Source organism: Pelodiscus sinensis, chromosome 11 (genome assembly GCF_049634645.1).
Source record: "Pelodiscus sinensis isolate JC-2024 chromosome 11, ASM4963464v1, whole genome shotgun sequence".
Classification (NCBI taxonomy): domain Eukaryota; kingdom Metazoa; phylum Chordata; order Testudines; family Trionychidae; genus Pelodiscus; species Pelodiscus sinensis.
Window position 1 is genome coordinate 26,335,747 of NC_134721.1, and position 19,968 is coordinate 26,355,714.

The 19,968-nt window shown below is 41.5% G+C and overlaps 1 protein-coding gene across 8 annotated transcripts in view; it reads right to left on the reverse strand.

The window, feature by feature from the left end:
* Positions 1-2,433: 2,433 nt before the first annotated feature.
* The window catches only part of FLNB (filamin B), a 153,902-nt gene continuing 136,367 nt past the window's right edge, over positions 2,434-19,968 (reverse strand). For 7 of the 8 annotated variants that reach the window (XM_075938852.1, XM_075938858.1, XM_075938855.1 and 4 more), the window contains 10 exons: positions 19,133-19,285; positions 18,029-18,151; positions 16,188-16,454; positions 15,106-15,243; positions 14,899-15,014; positions 12,742-12,874; positions 10,854-11,030; positions 7,776-7,994; positions 5,502-5,705; positions 2,434-4,191 (listed from right to left, as the gene is read on the reverse strand). In XM_075938852.1, coding sequence (XP_075794967.1) covers positions 4,004-4,191; positions 5,502-5,705; positions 7,776-7,994; positions 10,854-11,030; positions 12,742-12,874; positions 14,899-15,014; positions 15,106-15,243; positions 16,188-16,454; positions 18,029-18,151; positions 19,133-19,285 — 1,718 coding nt within the window. In that variant the 3' untranslated portion in view covers positions 2,434-4,003. The remainder of the gene's footprint in view (positions 4,192-5,501; positions 5,706-7,775; positions 7,995-10,853; positions 11,031-12,741; positions 12,875-14,898; positions 15,015-15,105; positions 15,244-16,187; positions 16,455-18,028; positions 18,152-19,132; positions 19,286-19,968) is intronic. The other variant, XM_075938857.1, reaches the window with a different exon arrangement.

A 19,968-nucleotide genomic window follows, 5' to 3' on the forward strand; every position in this document is an offset into this window, starting at 1 on the left:
GGGCCAGATTTGAAGAAGTGAACATGCGTGAGGGCCGTCCCCGCACTCTCAGCCCCAAGGCGGAGGGCCCGCAGGGTTGGAGGCGGGAGGAGAGTGCAGGGTACACCGGCCTCACAGCGGCCCGGGGCAGGGCGAACCCGCAGCTGAGCGGGGCTGCGGACGTGCCCTACAGGGCAGGCTCTAGGACCGGAGGCCATGGGCGGCGGCAGCGCGGCCGGAAGCGGTGCGCTAGGCATGCCAGTTCAAAAGAGTGCCGGGGAGCCAGGAGAGGAAGTGGGGGCCATATTAAATTGGAACACGGGCCGCAATTGGCCCACGGGCCGGACTTTGGACATGCCTGGCTTATGTATTAGCCACCCAAACAAGCTGAGTGCTTCGCATGGAAGGTGAAGACTGTTCATAGAATACTAGAACTAGAAGGGACATTCAGAAGTCCAGTCCAGGCCCCCACACTGATAGCAGGACCAAGCACCATCCCTGACCAATATTTAACCTGCTCTTAACTATCTCCATTGATGGAGGTTCCTAGGGAATTTATTCCCATGCTTAAACACCCTGACAGGAAGTTTTCCCTAATGTTCAACCTAAACTTCCTTTGCAGAGGTCAAGGAGAATAATTCTTCTCCCTCCTCCTTCTAACACCCTTTTAGGTACATGAAATTTGCTATCAAATCCCCCTTCAATTTTCTCTTTTCTAAACTAAAGCCCAATCCTTTCAGTTTTCCCTCATAGCTCATGTTTTCTAGACCTTTAATCATTTGTTGCTCTTCTCTGGACCTTCTCCACATCTTTCTTGAAATGTGGTAACTAGAACTAGACAGTGCTCCAATTGAGGCCTAATCAGTGCAGAAAGGAAATGTTAGCAAGTCTATTTTGCTCACAACATACACTCCTGTTAATTCACCCCACAATCATGTTTGCTTTTTTTGCAACAGTACCACATTGACTCATTTAGCTTGTGGTCCACCGAGACTCCAAGATCTCTCTACAGTGCTCCTTCCTAGACAGTCACTTCCCATTTTGTATGTGTGAAAATGACTTCCTCCTGAAGGAGAAATGCAAAGTATCCCACTTATTGAACTTCATCCTATTTACCTCAGACTATTTCTCCAATTTGTCCAGATCATTTTGACTATGACCCTATCCTCCAAAGCACTTTCAATTCCTCCAAGCTTGGTGCAAACTTTAAGTGTTCTCTATGCCATTATCTTAATTGAAGATCTTGAACAGAACTTGCCCCCAGGTTGATCCCTGTGGAACCTCTCATGCCCTTCCAGGACAACAGAACCATTAATGATTGAGAAAAGTTATCCCACCAACTATGCATCCACCATATAGTAACCCCAGCTAGATTGTATTTGCCCAGTTTATTAATGTCATGCAAGACACTAAAATGCCTTAAGTTTAGGTATACCACATCCACTACTTTTCTTAACAGGATAACAAGCCTTGCAGTAAAGGAAAGTTATCAGATTGGCTTGACATGATTTGTTCTTGACAAATCCATGCTGTTATCACCTTATCTTCCAGATTGATTCCTTAATTATTTGCACGATTATTTTTCGTGTCAGAAAAGTTAAGCTGAGTGGTCTGTAGCTTCCTGGGTTGCGTTTCTTTCCCTTTTTATGGATGGATACTATTTGCCCTTTTCCAGTCTTCTGGAATCTCTCACATCTTCCACATTTTAAAGATGGCTCCAGGCGCACATACCTCCTCAATCAGCTTCTTGAGTATTCTAGGATGCATTTAATCAGGCCCTACTGACTTGAAGGCATCTAACATCTAGGTAATTGTGAACTTGTTCTTTTCCTATTTTAGCTTCAGAATCTACCACATTTTATACTGGCATTCACTAGGTTAGGTGGTCAATCACTACCAATCATCTTGGTGAAAAATTGACAAAGTTGTAGCATCTCTGCCATTTCCACTTTGTTGTTTTCCCCTCTTCATTGAGCAATAGGCCTACGTTGTGCTGCTGGTCTTCCTCTTGCTTCTAGTGTATTTGTAAAATTGTGTTATTCTGGGAATGCTGCCACTCCAGCCCCACGACAAGGGCTCCACTGCCCAAGCTCTGGCCAATCACCAGCCCTGCCCGGCTCCTAGCCCTCCTACCACTGGGCTCTGAGCCAGGTCTTCCTGTCCAGGAACATCCATGGTGCCAGACAAGAGCGTCCCAGTTTTGGGAAGTCCAGCTGGTGCCAGTGTGAGTAGGAGAGTCAATAATTGAGATAGTCAAACATAAGTGAATAAAGCGCATAAACTAAGTTAGTGACTTACGAATACACGAGTGTTTGAAGAGTTGTTGACCAGTTATAGGGACAGAGTTGTACAGTAGCAATTTGTGGCTGGAAGTTAGTCATGAGGCCAGAAAAGAGTGATGCTATTGTACTAACCAGGTGAAAAGTTTCTTCAAAGAGGAGAGGACAATCTTAGTTGTTTAACATGCACATTTTAATGAAGCCAACATTGTTTTAATAAGTTAAGATACAATTTTACAATCCTGCATTTTATTCCAGTTTTGTTATGTCTTAGTTTACAATGTAATAAGCATTTCACATTAAGGCACAAAGCACAGTAAAAAAACAATCCATTATCAATTTTCCCAATAAACTGTGCCTAAAAGTAGTGCATTGACAATACTCCTACAAAATAGCTATATGTGGAAACCTCTCACTAGGGACAGGAGCTCAGCATCAGATTTCCAAATCCTTCCTAATCATACCAAGTTAAAGCTATTTAACAAAAAGTGTGCTGTTGGCATTTGGAATGTATTTGTGAAGTTTTTCTCCATAACAAAGTTAGAACTAAGCATTCATTATTTATGAATAAGGATGGATGAGCATTTGTGCATTTTAGAAAGTTTGCAGCGTGACAGATTTCAGGAGAGGAAAGTGCTTTATTGAAGTCCTTGGATTGCAGTTCTCACAAAAGAGATTAGAATGTGCCCAACTAACTTGTGCCTACTATGGTTAGCTTGTGGATTCATAGCAGTATTCATTGATAATTTCACACATGCCACTGTGTAGGGCAAGTTTTCATTCAAAGTTGCTTCACATTAGGGGTATTTACCTTCTCCAATGTGAACCTTTTGACCTTTTCATTGTAGGAGAGGTTTCTGAGCTGTATGGAGCCTGGCTAGGATAACTGGATGTAAAGGGTTTATTTAAACCAACTGACTGAATTTTGTGCTTACAAAGGAAAGACTTTTGGAAAGTTATGACCAAAGTAATGATCACACATTGGCAATCTGCAGAGCAAGCTTCTATAGTAAGTTTCACTAGGAGCCCAAGCTAATCAGAGGCCATTACAAGCATTGGGAAAAAAGCAAATATATAGTTTTAGAAAGCATTACACATAGAAGGGCTGAAAGCAAACCAAAATTTGCTTCCTGGTAGCTTAAGTTTTATTATAGCAAAACTAAGCAATTTCTCTTTTAAGTGTAAACAATCAAAGCATTTTGTAAGATAGTCTCATGTTGAGTGGTAGTGCCACTTTAAAAGCTTTTCATAATGTTAATATAAAAATTGGTCAAGTATACAAAGGCACGTATTTAGTACCAGTTTTATCTCACTTCTTTACAGAAAAAGAATTTAAACTGGGGACAACCCAAGTCATGTTCCATAACCAAATGTAAAGTCTCCAGTCAAAACAACAAATCAGTAGTTTAAGATACCCAATTACGAAAGACAAATTCCAGTTTAATACCTTACGTCTAACATCCACAAAGGAAATTAGTGTCTTAGTTATCCACGATTCTCAAATGTTGATCGTTCCCCATTGACAGTATTAAAGGTATAATTTTTAAAAAGGATATTAAATAGATTTACATTATATAGTATTATATTTAAGTAAAAAGTTGGAACACTTCTAAAAACAGAATTTATTTTGGATGTATTGAACTGTGAGCTGCATGTATCTAGATACTGTATTTTGCAAAAGAACTGAAAACAGTATTTTTATAAATCTGAATTGCAGATGCAAAGACTATAAATACAAGAAGAACTTAAGGAACAGTGACATGGAATGGACTTCCAGGAATGTGCGCTTCACCCCACTTCACTGCCAGAATATAGTCACCCTTCTCTTTGACGATGTATGTTACATTGTACTGATGGTTTCCCAAATGTTTCACAGACACTTCTTCGCACGGTGTTGTGGGTCCATGGACACCAACTAACAGCATATTTGAACCTACAGTACAAGAAGATAGAGACTTAGCTTTTATCATTATTGCTAGGTAACAACAGTTTGCTTACTGACAGTCTTTGTTGCTGTACCACCACAAAATGATGTCCAACCCATTTTCAAATAGAACCCAATAGCAACCATGGAAAACACCTCATTATCCCTAACTCGCTATCAGGCCCAAATTAAAAGAGCAATTTCACAAGGACTATTTCTGATGGCAACACTAACAAAGTGTGACATTGAGGAAAGACTAAGTCAAGAAAGGCAAATGAAAATAATTTAAAAAAAAAGCAACTGAAAATGTGTCATCAGCTTGTAACTTGCAGTTTAAAGGGAAACTTCAGGCGTGTAAAGCCATTTTAGAAAAAAGTGCAAAGGGGCATAGCTATGCTAAGCAAATTTAATATATTTCATCTCATAGCAAACCGTTTACAACTTAACAAGGGGCTGCGAAACTTAAAAAAAACACCTCAAAAACAAGAAGAATGTATAAAATTAACTTTAAAAAATGCAATGTTGATAGACTTTGGACCGCCAACATCACCTGGTACTCAACTTTGTTAGTTAACCCTCAAGCTGTCAATGCTTTTATAGAGCTAATTCTTTAAATTGTTATCAAATGCTAGCCATAAAACTGGCAAATGAAAATAAGGACAAAGGGCAGCCAGAGCCAGAATTTATATTACTGGAAAAAGAGGCCCGAGAACTTCAAAAATTTGGACAATTTTTTCTTTAAGGTACTTCAAACTTATCTGCAAGTAAAGTAGTGCTGTCTTCTATTATAAGCATCTTGTGACAATTTGGAATTTACAAGGGGTCATTAAATGTAGATGGCTAGCGACACGTGCTTATCTTTAAATCCTTTTCCCTTAGGGTCCTAGATCTACTTTGCAGAGTCCCTTGCTCAGAGTTTAGGCAGAGTCCATTATCTACTCAAATCATGTATTTGTTTAGCCCACATGTATGGGGTACTTATATTTCATTAGAGCTCATGTAACAGTTGCAAGACAAACCTCCCCACTCCCAGCATGGGTTTCTACACCACTGATTATTCCTCTTCTTCCTGCCATTATGTTAGCTTATGCCTGATGCAGTCGAGTGCCACCCACATTCAATTCAAATAAATGGCTAACAATAGGCTGCTCACAGTAGTCATAGTCCTATATTCTAGAGTGAATTCAGTTAGTTGCAATTTTACCATCCTGGGTTCCAAGAATTTAAGGGTCCAGTGGGAGACCAGGATGTGACCTGTAAGGACATAAATTAAAGGAATGCAGATGTATTGCTCTGAGATTAAGTTCTTAAACCCATACCTGCTTTGCTGCAGTCTACAGTAAAGCTACTTTTTTGACCCACAAAAGCCTTTGAGAGTCCTGCTCCTCTGGAAGTCACTCTGCTGGCATCAGATGCAGACTTGGGAATGGCACTGTAACAAGTTTCTGTTGATGACCTTGTCACTGATTCCACCATGATTGAGCTAGTTTCATTTGCACTGCCTGGGCTGACAAGACGCTGGCCTAGAAAAGGAAGATAGGTTGGTAATCAGCAGATTTAGAAGGAAAAGTCAGGGGAAGCAGTTATGTCAATAGGCTGACTAGAGGTCTTTTGATCTTAACCATTGCAGTAGAACCTGGAGGTTCTATCAAACAGAAATTCACTATAAACATTCACATCCATGCCCTAAGAGACAGACTGATCGCAATTCAGTTACTTCTGTTCACAGCCCACTTAAAGTTTAGAAACCCAGGTTCACAATCAGGAAGAAATGCACTCAGGACTGATAGGTATAAGGAGGTTGCTAAATGAACAGTATTAGCACTTCTACTCAAGCCTGAGTTTTGCTTCAGCAGTGCAGCGGTTAATCCTAAATATTCAGTTTAAATCTAGCATGGTAATATGCACATCAGTATTCCCTCCAATTTTTTCCCCACCACAGAGCAGAATGAATTATGTGCACCAATATGGAAGTGATATACAAACCATTACCTTCATATTAGTTTACATAAAATAAGGTGGAGCCGGGGCCAATGGGTTCTGAGTGTGGGAGAGGGCTCAGGCCTGTGGTGCAAAGGCTCAGGGTGGGGCTGGGCATGAGGGCTCTGGCTTATTTGGGTGATTCCATTCTCCCACTGTTGCAGACCTGAGCAGCCCAAAATAGCTCCTGCATGGGGCTTAATGGAAAGCTGTGCAGACTTGCAGCTTAAGAGGAACTATGATGCAGACTTCACAGCAAGTAATCAGGATTTTCCTAGTTCTTGGACTCTTGCATTTTGATTTGCAAACCAGGTGCTAGTTATGCACCATGCTTAAGTGGTTTACAAGCCTGTGCTATTCTTCATTATTGGGCAATATTTAAAGATGGAGCCAGTCTGCAAAAGCATAACGAACAAGACCTACTGTGAACGCTGATTATCTGAATGAGCGCTTGCTCTTATTTCTGGTAAGCAATAACCCCTCTCTCCCCCCTCATCCCAATACCTGTGCGCCAACACCAAGATTTCTGCAGTGCTTGAAAGCCAATGGGGACTTCAGATTTTTGTGATGTGACAAAACTGGCTAAGTGAAAGGAGTATTGTGCTTGAGTTGCTAAATGCCAGTGAGTTCATTATACTTGAGTTGGAAGAACAAAGTGGGTGCAATTTTGTAGAAACTCTGAAAACAAGTCTTCCCAGGACTTGGCTAAATCAACAAGCAGTGACTTTGCATACGAGTGAGGTGGCATTTTACAGCTAGGATAGCTGAGACACACTGCCAGTGACCTTAATGTATCATAGATCAAAGCACATTATCAGAAAACTCCATTCCAAGCTTTGAGCACAGCACTAGCAGACAGTGAAAAGCATGAGTGTGCCTCATCTTAAAGTGGTTCAGAAGGCACCCATTATCTGTAGATATGCAAGCCAGTCTCCTTAAAGAGGCTCCCTTTGGATAAGATCAAGTCAGACAAGATGGCATTCAATAAATTTGCCTTGACTATCAGGCCAAGAGAAGTTTTGTAGCCCTCACTGGGAAAAGTGAGCCACATGTCACCACCAACGCAGTGTGCTAGAGCTACTGACTTCACAGTACGTTCTAGGGAACATTCTGTTCAGTCATGGACAAACTGAATAGCAAATGCCTCAGTGGAGCCGGTCTCAACCTGTTCTGAAACTGGGTATCTTATCTACAAGATTGAGGTGGGGGGAATACTTTAGAGTGTCTTCAACATGGCTGCCAAAATACCTTTGCAGTATTGCACTGAGATATGCTGCAGACAGGCCTGCTGACCAGGAAAGGGTGGGGAACAACTGACCTGTGGCCTGGAGCACCAGGCTGCTGCCACTGCTAGTTGCCAGAGACCTAGGCCCTTTAAAATTGCTGCTAGAGCATCCTACAGCATGTTCCAGGCAGCTCTGAGGGTGGGAAGGCAGATAGGGAGTGCTATGGTCCAGGCAGTACTGAGAGCTGTTGTCTCCAGCCTTGCCCCTTCTGGGGAGAGCAGCCCCTAACCCCACTTTTCCCAGGGGGACCCAGTGAGGCTGTCAGCCCCATTGGCTAAAGAGAACTTAGTAGTCTTTAGTTTACCCATCACTGGTTAGTATTGTTACCTGTAACTTTTGCCTTGAAAGGGCTGCCGACTATATGGTTAGGGCCACCATATTTAATTCCTATTAGATAGTTTCCTGGGGCCATAGGTGTATACATGACATCATAACCATCTGGAGTTTCCTGGCAGTCCATTTTCACCTTTGATGGTCCTTCAATTGTAGCTGCGAGTGTTCCTGGACCAGCTTTGGTTGTGTTTATGTGAAACTCTGACTGCAATCCTGGAAAGGAGTTTAGCATCAGAATTAAAAGTCACAAGGATGTAGAAGTGACAATGCTGAGCATTGTTCCCGCTAATCTTTTCCATCCATGTGAGATTTTTTCCCCCCCTCCATCAATGTGCTAATCAGCTGAATGGCATTTGAATCTGAGTGGCTGCACAAGTGTGTAGCTTAAAGAATACTGATGCTTACCCCATTTGTGCAATCACCAGCATGCACCATTATACAAGATCAACATGTGACAACTAGAAAAACAAAGCAAGAATATGGTACTGAGAAGTTCTGTTTCCTCCACAGAGTGTGACTGCAAAACAACCATGAGTAGTTAAGTGATGTTGATGCTTTGAAACAGATAACTAAGTTCTTTGGCCCAGTTCTGTTCACTTATGCTGACCTGATACCAATGAAAAGTACAGGCTGAATCTCTAGTCCGGCACTCTGGTCAGTCAACATCTGTGGTCTGACAGGACTTTAGCCAGCCAGACATCCACTTATGTGTGGGGCCAAGTTTCCCATAGTCCCATAAAGTTTTACAGCCACTAGTCCTGGCTCTCAGTGTTCTGTGCTGTTATTTAATTTACACCTAAATGTCTTTTAAGAGCCCAGAAAGCAGTGAAGTGCTAATGCTGCTAAACAATACTGACCTCCCATGGTCTGGCAAATTTGCTGGTTCAGCACCAGTCAGATCCCAAGGGTGTTGATCTAGAGAGGTTCAACATGTACTACCAGAACATTCCTTTCCAAGGTTTACTATTATTCCTACTCTACTTTAAAGTCTCTCAAATGTGGCAAACTGAATAGAAGTTGCTAGTTTACTGTTTTCCCACCAGGGGAAAGCAGTGTTTAGCAGAATACCCATAACAAGGCAACTGGAGGAATATAGATGGACAATTCTGTGCCCACATAATAGGGCATCTTCTCCAGCAATAGCTACTACTCAAGTCCTTTGGTTGGAGTGAAAAAAAATCTCCTTTCCAATTTGTTTATTGAAAGATTCTTTCCTTACCTCTGTAAGGGGTCAGTTTACACCAGTCTGCTTATGCAGCTAGGAGAGTGGCTACACCGGGACAAAAGACTTGCAGCACATCCCTGGCTGTCCCAGACTGCAAGCCAAAATATTGCTGTGCAGACATTTGGGCTTGGAATGCAGCCTGAGCCCAGGCTCCAACCTGAACCCAAACATCAACACAGCAATTTGTCAGAACCAGAGCTGCAGCTCAAGCCTGAGCCAGCTGACCTGGTCAGCCAGGAGTGTTTTATCCGTGTGTCGACATTCCCTCTGGGCGTTAGTGTTTGACTTGACCTTCAGTAGCAGCAAATGCCCCAAGTGCATGTTTACAACCAACTGTCCCTTTTCTAACTATTAGCTAGCAAGCCCTAGAGTCCTTCAGACTAGCCTATTGTTTGAGTCCTGCCATGTTGCCACCAGCAGTTCCCAGGTTAACATGAACTTAGCCTAAGGACCATTGACCATGTTCCCACATGTCAAGCTCAATGACAAATAAAGGCTCAAACTGCTCAGTCTCAGTGGAAAGTGATAATGCAGATCGATAAGTGACTATGGCTACTTCAGTTACCTGAAGAAGATCTGCACCTTTACTTGTTAAGACCTCAATCCATAAACAGGTTTGGCTCCACTGCGATCCATAAGAACATCTGCTGAACCCTATACGTGCCCAAGGTTACACCCCCACCCCCCCACCCATCAGAGGAACTAGTATTTGGACAGTGGCTTCTACATCCCAATGCTCTAACTGGGAACTTGATCTTGTGAGGTGGGGCTCAGTCCACCTGTTAATATTGATCCACAGTTGATCCGCTTCAAGTCACTGGACCAGAGTGGAAGTTCTCTTAGTCTACTAGTTAGGGCACTGAATTATGACAAAACCTAGACTCCATTGCCCCTGTTCCAGTCACTCTTATCCACAGCTTCAACAGAATGCCTAGTGGTTAGTGCACTCCCAAGAGGATTGGAACACGAGTGTCTCACTTTTCTCTGGGGATGGGAGAGAAAATGGTCTAAGATCAATCTCTTATACCAGGCAAGAGCTCCAAGCACTGAACTCAAAGGGGAGATTGTGCACTGCACAGCAGGCACCTAACTCCAAGACAATTCTTAGGCACCTAAGCCACCTGCCTCCAGAAGATGGTTTTCTGTTTGTGGATCATTAAGCAGCAATAAGGACTTCTCTCAGAAAAGGATAGAGCATAGGGACACACCCTTCCTTGTCCACATTTCCAGTTGACCAGTTTAGGCAGCTCCCTACCTAGTGTTCTGGCTTTTCTGGATTACATTTCAGGTCACTTCTCACCATGTTCATTATATAGGAGCCTAGCACCTCCACCTTTGTTGACTGCAGTGATAGTTAATTTTCATTCTGCACGATCAGCTGTGTGTCAAAGCTATTGGACAATGAATTTAAGAAATGCATTTATTTAAAAAGGCCTCTCACTTTATAGTTCTGCATCCCTCATGTGTCAGAGCTTCCCATCTGGGAATAAAACCAAGCATTTCATGAGCTCCACAGGACCACCCAATTTGAGCTGAACTAACTAGCATAGATGTGCTTCATCAAGTTGCTCACTAATTCGAAAAATCTTTGCTTCAGCTACCAGAATTTGCAGTCTAATTCTGCAAGTTGCTGGTTTTACACTCCTTGCAAGCTTTATAACAAGGCAGAAAAGAATGAGCAAATAAAGGCAGAAGAACAGACGCTTGTTAGTTTAGCTGCCTTGGCAAGAAAAAAGTAAACATTTACCATTGTATATACAATCAGGCTCTGGAAACATTAGAAAGAGGAATTTCCATTGAGCTGAACAGTATTTGCAATCCAATCAGGCTTTTAAGAGGGAAGTTACCTGTGGTACCACTCTCTAGACCAGGTCCATATGCAGTAACAAGCGCTGGATTGCCTGCTTGCCCTGGCTCCCCAACTCTGACTTTAAATGGGCTGCCCACCACATGGCTTCCATTGAACTTCACATCAATAGAGTGAATACCGTTTTCATGTGGGATAAAACGAACAGCATACTTATCTGTAAGACAAGCACAGTGAACGCTCTCAGTAATATGGTCAGTAAGAAGCTGTGGCAACCCAAACACCCTAAATTTCCCTGGGTTAGGGACCCAGACTAGGCAAGTTGGGTTGCATAAGTATTCATGCTTTCAATCTCAAGTACGACATCAGTCAATAATAGGATGACATTCCAAGTGTGATAGCCAATACGGGGGAGGCGGAAGAGTTTATTAGCAAGTGATCTTAACCATTGCTGTACTGAAAAACCAAGCTCCGGATAGATCTGCTAGTACAGCCACATGCATCAGTTAAAAGTCAGTTATATTTACTTTTGTGACCTAGAGAGTAACCCTCAGGACAGAGCAGAGCTCATTATAGTTTCAGCTCGAAGTATAACATTGTCCATTTGGTATATTGATCAAGCCAAATCCCCTCTCAAAACAGGGGAATATGCAACTCTGGGATGATTTAAGTTATTTGGGGTTCCACATTTAAGCACTTAACACTTTTGGCTTCATACATTTATCCAAGCAACTAACGTGGGAAAATCCCATCGACTTCAGAATCTGAATTTTGCTTAGGTTCAGTTTCCAAGCATCAGAAACACTGCCAGAGGCAAACGGTATATGCAACATTAATGACAGAACTATGCAAACTTCTTTTGAAGTCCTACAGCAGGTCTCTCCCATTGCCATTTAGACTTTGAAGTGAACTGCTGTACCAGAGTCTGTAAAAAGGAAGACAGTCATTCAACTGGGAAATCATTGACCTCTTTACATATTTATTGTTGCTATTTCTGTAGCAATCTTTAAAAATAAAAATCTGTGTCTGTCAATGATCACCAATTGAAGATGTAGCTTAAACTGTGGTGTCCAACATGTTAGTCACTGGTGGCTATTTGGCCAGTTGAGTGTGGCTCGTTCGCTACAGCACGAGCTACTATAGTGGCTACGGATTCAGAACTGGTTGGATACTATGGCTTTAAATAAAGCCTATTTGCCCTTTATGAAGGGTCAGGTTCTGTACAGGCTGTTACTGAAATTTTGTTCTGGGTCCCTCAAAGTATTCTGTAACAGTATGTGCTAATTTCACTATCAGAAAATAGGGAATACTTGAAATCCAGGAATTTGTACTAAGCCAGACAGGTAGTTGAGTGAATACAGCCTTACTTCAGGGCTAGAATTAAAAAAGAGGAAATGTTTTCCCTTTCCTTTTTACAAAACGTTTGCACTAAGAATATAAAAGGTTAACTGAATACCTGGTAAGCTTTAGACTTACCAGCATGCTTACAGGGTAAGCTGTTAACCCCAAGAGCTGGGCTGGGCCAGAACAAGGCTCTGTGCCCATGATGTGCAGGCCCCCACCACCTGTGGGACTCAGTACACTATAGTTAACTGGTTAAACATATCATTACCTGTAAAATAGGTATTTGTATCCCTAGTTTGCAGTGGTTGATTTGAGACAGGGCAAGAAAACGCACCACAAATCTGATGGGACAATTCTAGTTGGAAAAGTTCCAAGTTTCTAAACTAGCCACTTAAATTGTTTTACTGGTAGCAAACCAGAAAAGTAAGTTGCCAGCTACACTGGTGGTGCACACATAATGGTCAGCTAACGTGAACATCCTATTCAACCATTGTACTTAGGAAGTTATCAGCTATTAATATTTAGGACATGGAAATCTGTGCTGGTGTTTAACATATTAGGCTTTCATTCATGCAAGTCCTTACCAGGCTCCAGTTCAGAAACATGGCATTCTTCTACAGCTCCAGAGGGGCTATGAACTTTAGCGTCTATCTTGCCCTTAGCCCCATTAAGCCTTATAGCAAAAGATGCTGGCTGGTTAACTTTTAATCCAGATTCCTAAGAAAGTAATATATTTAGATTACCAAATTTAGTTCACTGGTTTGAGACCGACATTAACAGAGTATGTACTAGGACACCACCTTTAGTTACCAAAAAATTAGTGCTAGGAAACAAAGCATAGTTGAACATTTGAGAGAGAAGTTATTCTGACCATAAACTCTCTGCATTATCTTCAGAGTTTGCTTTTTTAAAAAACACAGCAGACTTGTATCCTGCAGATGTTAACTATGCATGTGTCAATCAATGATTAAATGGTGAACTTTATTACACTTTCTACAAGCTGCCCAACCATGCTTCCTCGCTTACAGGCAGGATTTTTTTTTTTTTTTTTTTTAAAAACACATCCCATCAATAGTTTCATATTCCTACTTTGTCATGAAGCAATCATGTACGATCAATATCAGTCACCCACTATCACTGGTCGAGTCAGTTTTCAGATAGAGATTTTAGTTACACATTAGCTGTAGTTTTTCTTCCAATCTGCTGAATCATTCTAACAATTCAGAAGCAAAGTAGTATTAACAGCGTCCGAGGCTCTAAATGCATTTTAAATTGCCTGCAACATGCTCTTCTTAGTGGCACCACAAGTGACAAACCAAACAAGATTCATTAAGATGAAATCAGATATTGCTATGCTATGTAAAGAGATCGATATCAGGCATTGGACTTAAGTAATGAGTCTCATCAAGTGTATTTCATAGCTATTCATGCAACTGATAGGGTCCTTCTTCCTGAGGAATGGTTGTATTTCATTATGCTTTTGCCAAGTTAACTATAATGCATTATAACAAGAACATACGTTACCTGATCCCAGTTGCACCTATATCCTGAAGAGGGAAATAAATTTAACTGAGTAGAATTTAAGTGAGGTTAAAATGCACCCATGAAAAATTAATGGATGGTGCAAGTTTAACAGATTGTACAGAATAGTCAGCTTTATCTCCCTCTACAGAAACGTTAAAGGCATACCTGTCAAAAGTCTTTAAATGAAACACAAGAAAATCATCAATACCACAGTGACTAATTAACGCCCATGTAACTCTAGGTTCTCAGAAATCTAGTCCATATTAAAATGTCAGCTTTAACTTTAAACCAAGTGAGAATTAAAAAAACACTATATAGATTTAATCTCATTATGTACAAGACAAGGAAAGGAATGATCTAGCCAACAGACTAAGAACTGAAACTTTCAAGTGCAGCCAGACTAACCCACATGGGTTTTAAGTCTCATTTTCAAGTCTTGTTTTTAGGTTTAACCACCACCTTTAATGTTACTTGTATTAAAATACAAGCAACCACAAAGAATATCATGAGCTGCCAAGTATAACAGATGAGCCTAAAATGAGTACAAAGCTGGAATTCACTCACATTTGCTGCTGTTTATGAAGCTCAAATGGTTTAAACCTGAGGTTTTAGGACACTGGCACGAGTGAATTACTGCCTTGTGTTCATCTATTTGCTCACATGGATTCTCAGAACAAGCCTAAAGTAAATGCCTGTTTAAGTTGCATACACTATGTTGTTTGGGTTTAAAGCTGTGGCTAAACATGTACAAGTCAAGTCAGCATTACTGGCTAGTAGTTATCAGTCATTGAGTTGACATTGCAAGGAGTGTTTGATGGCTAAGGGACTCTAGGCTGTACTTAGAAAATCTAATAGTTCATTTCAACTCAAGCAACTCTGCCAGCTGGTTGAGGCGCAATCCCAAGTTCCCCCTCCAATCTCATGTCAATTCCTAAGTCTCCTAGTGTTAGCAACTGAAGTATGGCTAATATGTTTTAAATACTAGTTGTTTAGAAGTTGACCTTCAAAAATCTCTTCTGGACTAGTTACATCTTGATTGCCCAAGAGATCTGTTGCTTTAAGCTTTTTCTAGCTACAAGTTTCATTTGGATGCAGCCATATAAATCCATCTAAATAAACTGATCACCTAATAACTTAAGACACTTATTACTGCCTCTGAGAACAAGGACAGAAATCAGTCAGCTTGTGGTAAATTGTGATGTTTCCTTATGTCTCACCTGAAGGCTAGTAACAGTTAGTCTGCGAGCATCATCTGAAGGAGCGATGACAGGAACCAGGTAGGGGCTTTCTGGAATATGCTCATCGTTGAACTTTATGGACACCTCATAGTTACCTGAAAGACATTAAAGTAGTTTGTAAGACAGCCCCAAGTCACAGCTCTTGAATTGCTTTAGTTATTTCAGTATTTGAGTCTTGCTACATACCAGGTTCTTGAGCAATGTACGATACACCACAGGAGCCATCTTTATGGTCTTCAAAGGCAATTTCTGCTTTACTGGGGCCTTCTACTGCAATAGAGAGACCTCCAGCTCCAGCTTCTCTGGTCCATATACTAAATTCAGCTATTGACAAAAACATAAGCAGAGTTCTCACTGGAGACAATAATGCTAATCAGAAGATCGAGTCCATTTCAACAAGGACAATATTTCCCTATGCCAGTGGTTGCCAAACTTTTTGGCACCATGCCCCCTTTTTGATTTGAGAAACCCTCACCCCAAAATAGCAGCAAAACTTGAGGAAAACAGTTGCCCTTCTAAGAGCAAAGTAGGCATTGCCCTTTTAAGGTGGCCATTTTGAAGTCTGTCCGAGACACTCCATCCTCCCCCCACCCCACCCAAGCTGCACAGACTGGGCTCTTTCTTTGGGGGGGGGGGGGCGGATTGCCTCATGTCCCCCCTGAAATTTCTTCACCACCCCCCGGGGGGCACACCCCATAGTTTGGGAACCTGCACTGGCATTGGGTAAGGTAGACCCCAGGTAAGTTGCAGTGTCTATACTTGGGGTTTGTGAAGTTTAGCTAAAATTAAGACAGGTGTCAGTTTCTAGTCAAACCAATGTAAGGTTACCATGGGACTCAATATGGCATTTCATTGGACACTTGAATTTAAAAAGCTGGCGATTCCTAGGTAAGAGACCTCCACCCATGCAACGCAACTGTATTCGATATTTTCCTTAGCCTGTATATCGATTTAACACTACTCAGATTTAAACAATGTACCAACATTACCAGGGCCTGACATTCGGCCCTACTCGCCAGCCACGCAGTTTGGCATGCTGTGCATGCACTGACCGCGCTATATGGCCGCACCAGGCTAAATTCTACTCGCCACGAGCGAGTAAATTGCCCTAATTGTCGAGCCTTGAACATTACAAGTTCTATTTAAGTCACCAAGCTATATCGAGTCCAGTTGATGACTTTATAGTGTACTGACTTGCAACAAAGCCAAACACGTAATATTATATTCCAAGCTATAAAAGTCTGGCAGTAAAATCAAGGAATTCTCACCTGGGATGCCTGCTTCTGCTCTCTCAAGCCCTGGACCTCCAGCTCTTACTTTATTAGCCCCCCCTTCACCAAGTGGTCCAACAGTGAACTGGAAAGGACTGCCCGGTACATGCTGTCCTCTGTATTTGACATCCACAGTATGCACCCCCATTTCTTGGGGCACAAAGCGGACACAGTATGTATTTTTTCCAACTTCGTCTATCTCAGCAGCAGCCGTTCTTCCAGAGGGGCTAATTACCTGGGCTGTCATATCACCACTATCAATTTCTGGACACAAAGTGAGAGGTTAATGATCATTAATGGAACAAAGTGATTTAAGGCGGAGATTTGAGTCAATGGGCTTTTTAGGACTAACTCCTTTGTGTGCTTCTAAAATCCTCTTAAATAGATTTGCTTGCATCAGTTGCACGCTACATTAAAGACTTTAGCTTTCACTCAAATTAACCCGTGCATCTGCAGTTGGTCCTGCCAAGACTATCCCCAACCCAGCCACAAGGAATCCACACCTTTATTTTGCATGGTAAACTTTCAGTCTCTGGGCGAGGAGTTTTACATTCTATAAAACTACTTCCAAGTCCAAAACAGGCTAAACGGGTAAACCACAGCTCCCTACCGTAGGGGCAGAATGCACCATTTTTGTAGTTCTCCCCTCCTAGAAGAGGAGACATTAAGATTTTAAAAAAAGACCCATAAATGATCTGGTTGCTTGTTTAGTCTGATCTACTCTTGCTTGTTCTAAGTGACAATGTTATAGATTTATAACCACTCTAGCAAACGTTTATGGACATAGTTAACAAAGCCTCCTTTAAAATTCCCTCCCTTAGCGTACCGATTTTCTGCTCACCGGTAATCACTTTTTAAAACGGTGCTGAGTAAGAATGGACATTATGCAAGTCTGAGTAATTAAATGTGAGCACTCTGCCACTCACTTCCCTCGTGCCCACAGCTAAGAATAGTCTCCATGCCTACAATGCCTCCATTGAGTACTGACTGGAAAGTCTGGCTCCTGACAGTAGGTCATCCAGCCATGAAAATACAAACACTGAGGTTTTCAACTGAGTCAGGAGATTGTTCTTCAGCTGAGACAGAAGTGATTAAATTGACCAAAGACATGAAGGAGCTTCTCCAGAGATACAGCTATTTGAAACCAAGTCATTGAGAGAAGGCAGTAAGGAAATTAAATAAAGGGAGAGGAGGGAGTGAGAATAATTGGAATCAAGTTTATTTCTCAGCTTCTGTTAAAATGTGTCAATTCTTCCACTCAGAAACAGTGCAAGTGGCCCAAATACCATAGCTATTGTGTACACAAGTTCTTACTTTAGAATATATATAGCTAGTTTGTATTATAAGCATTTAAACATCATTTGCTAAATGGAAAAGCTTCACTGAAAACATGTAAATATTTAAAAATACTTAACACTAAGGGAGTCAGTGGAATAGTAGCATCATATATATATTAAGCCTCATACATAGCCTCAAGTTTGCCAAGTAGAAGACAGACCAGAAACAAGAGTAAAGAGTTAACCTTCTATACTAACATAGAAGTTGTCAGTAAGTCATAGCTACTTTCTACCTCACTGTATGTAGAAGTCTGATTTTATTTATACAGCAAGTTTAACTCCATTTGTTAAACAGTCTATTTTTAGTAGACTAAATTAAGCATCTGAGAATTAAAATATAAATGTACTAAACTTCAAGTCCCCCTGAGATACTTGCACTTTAGCTAGCTAAATAAGTAACCATTTGCGGGTTTCAATATTTCCACTATACTTAGTGTCAGGCAGGGATATAAAAACACGATGTTAAACCTTGTGCAGTGTAGCAGCCTGTCCAAGTGTTACCTGGAATTTTCAAGTTAAGATCACACATGCTTCCAACTGTTGCAACAGAGGGAGCTCCTCTTGAACGTGTGATACTTTCCTTCACTCTTCCTTCCCCACTTATTTTCACAGTAAATGGACTACCTGCAAGTAAAACAGTATTTCAGGTTGGGACTGACCGTGAATTTAAGTGTAGGAGTTTAATTAAGTGAAACAGTTCTCTTTCTAGTTTAGTGTAACAAATTAAAAATTAGTCAATACACAGCCAAATACAACAAAGATATAATCTGCACTTCTAAGAAATTTAGCACACTTATGTCTTGTGATAAGTAATGAACCCCCCAAAGATTCTATATTGGTACCAACTGCTCAGTTCCTGCAAAGAGTTACTTAAGAACTAGCAAGATTAAGGGACCAGCTACTCTATTTGAGTAAGTGCCTTTTTGATGCCTCTCCAATAAAGGCCATCATTACTGGACATTTCTTCCACGACCAGTGTGTGCACACAAAAGAGACCTGAATGGAGAAATCCCCACTCCAACACTGCAGTTATGGTGCTGTGCTGCCCCTGTTTTGAACACATTTGCAAAATAGTGTGACTAATCCTGGTGTCTGTGCACCAGCAGAAAGTATCTCAAGTCAAAATCTGAGATTCCATTTCTGTCCTGCATTAGTATGCAGTATGAATTCAGCAGTGGAGGGGCTTATTTCAGAAAATAGGGCTTTCTGGCCTAGTTTCCTCTCATCCTACTCAATAGGTCTGATGGGTGGACCCACCAATATTTCTGGTCTTTCCCCTCCCTACAGCAATTATTCGGGAATAGGTAAACCAAAGTATGTAATCCTACTAAATGTTTTCCTGCATTCAAAGCCACCTTTTTATCTTTTGAGCATTACTTAATATGCTTAATAGTAGATGTAGTAGTATACTGCATCTCTAATAACCATTTCCTTTTAGATTACCTTAGTGCTTTCCTCTAAGGCCCTGCTGGTTTAAGACTAGCACATCCTAAAGTCTGCATCACAACAGGTCACACAGCCAAAGGGAACAAATGTAAAACTATTATATGCTGTACAGGTTTCATTAAGTCCCGGACTCAAGTAAAGAATGGCTTGCCATCTCACCTGGCACATGCTCATCTGCAAATTTAGTGGACACTATGTACACACCAGGTACAGTTGGAAAATATGATACTTGACAGGTTCCATCTTCTAAGTCTTCAGTTTGAATATCTACCTTGCTAGGTCCTTCAACTGCCAGTGAGATCCCACCATAGCCTATAAATCACAACATGTTTATTTAGCATTAGCCCCATATACAGTCTAAAAATATCAAGGTAAGAGCAATGATTTGAAGTCAAACTGTTTAAATCCAAACTAGCTTATATGCTTCAAAATCAATTGCTATGTCAGCGGATGGATGCACTGCAGGTTGAACCTTGGTAAACCAGAACTCTGATCTGGTAACTTCCATGGTCCAGAAGGACCATCGATGTCCCAGGACCAGAGAGCCTGGTGATGCCAGGAGCTCGGTACACTGACAGCTGGGCTGCCCCGCTTACCAGGGAAAGAAGTGGGGGTGGAGAACCATCAGGGCCAGTGGCTGGGGGGCCGGTGGCAGGGGGACTGCTAGGACCTCCTCTGGTCTGGCAAAAATCCCTGGTCAGGTTGAGGGTGCTGGACCAGGGGAGGTCCAACCTGTAGTCACATAAATCCTGCAAAGATAATCTAATGCTCCTTTTATTGCATTATGTTCTGGCTAGCCATTGTATAACCTGAGAAACAAGGCAGATGAGGTAATCTTTTATTGGGCCAATTTCTGTTAGAGATACAGGTCTTCAATCTTACACAGCTCTTTTCCCCTTCCCCCAAGCCACCAAATCAGGTATAACCTGTTATTACTTAAGCTGGCAGTACTCCAAACAGTCAATCAATCAATCATTTTCAGACAAGGGAAGAAC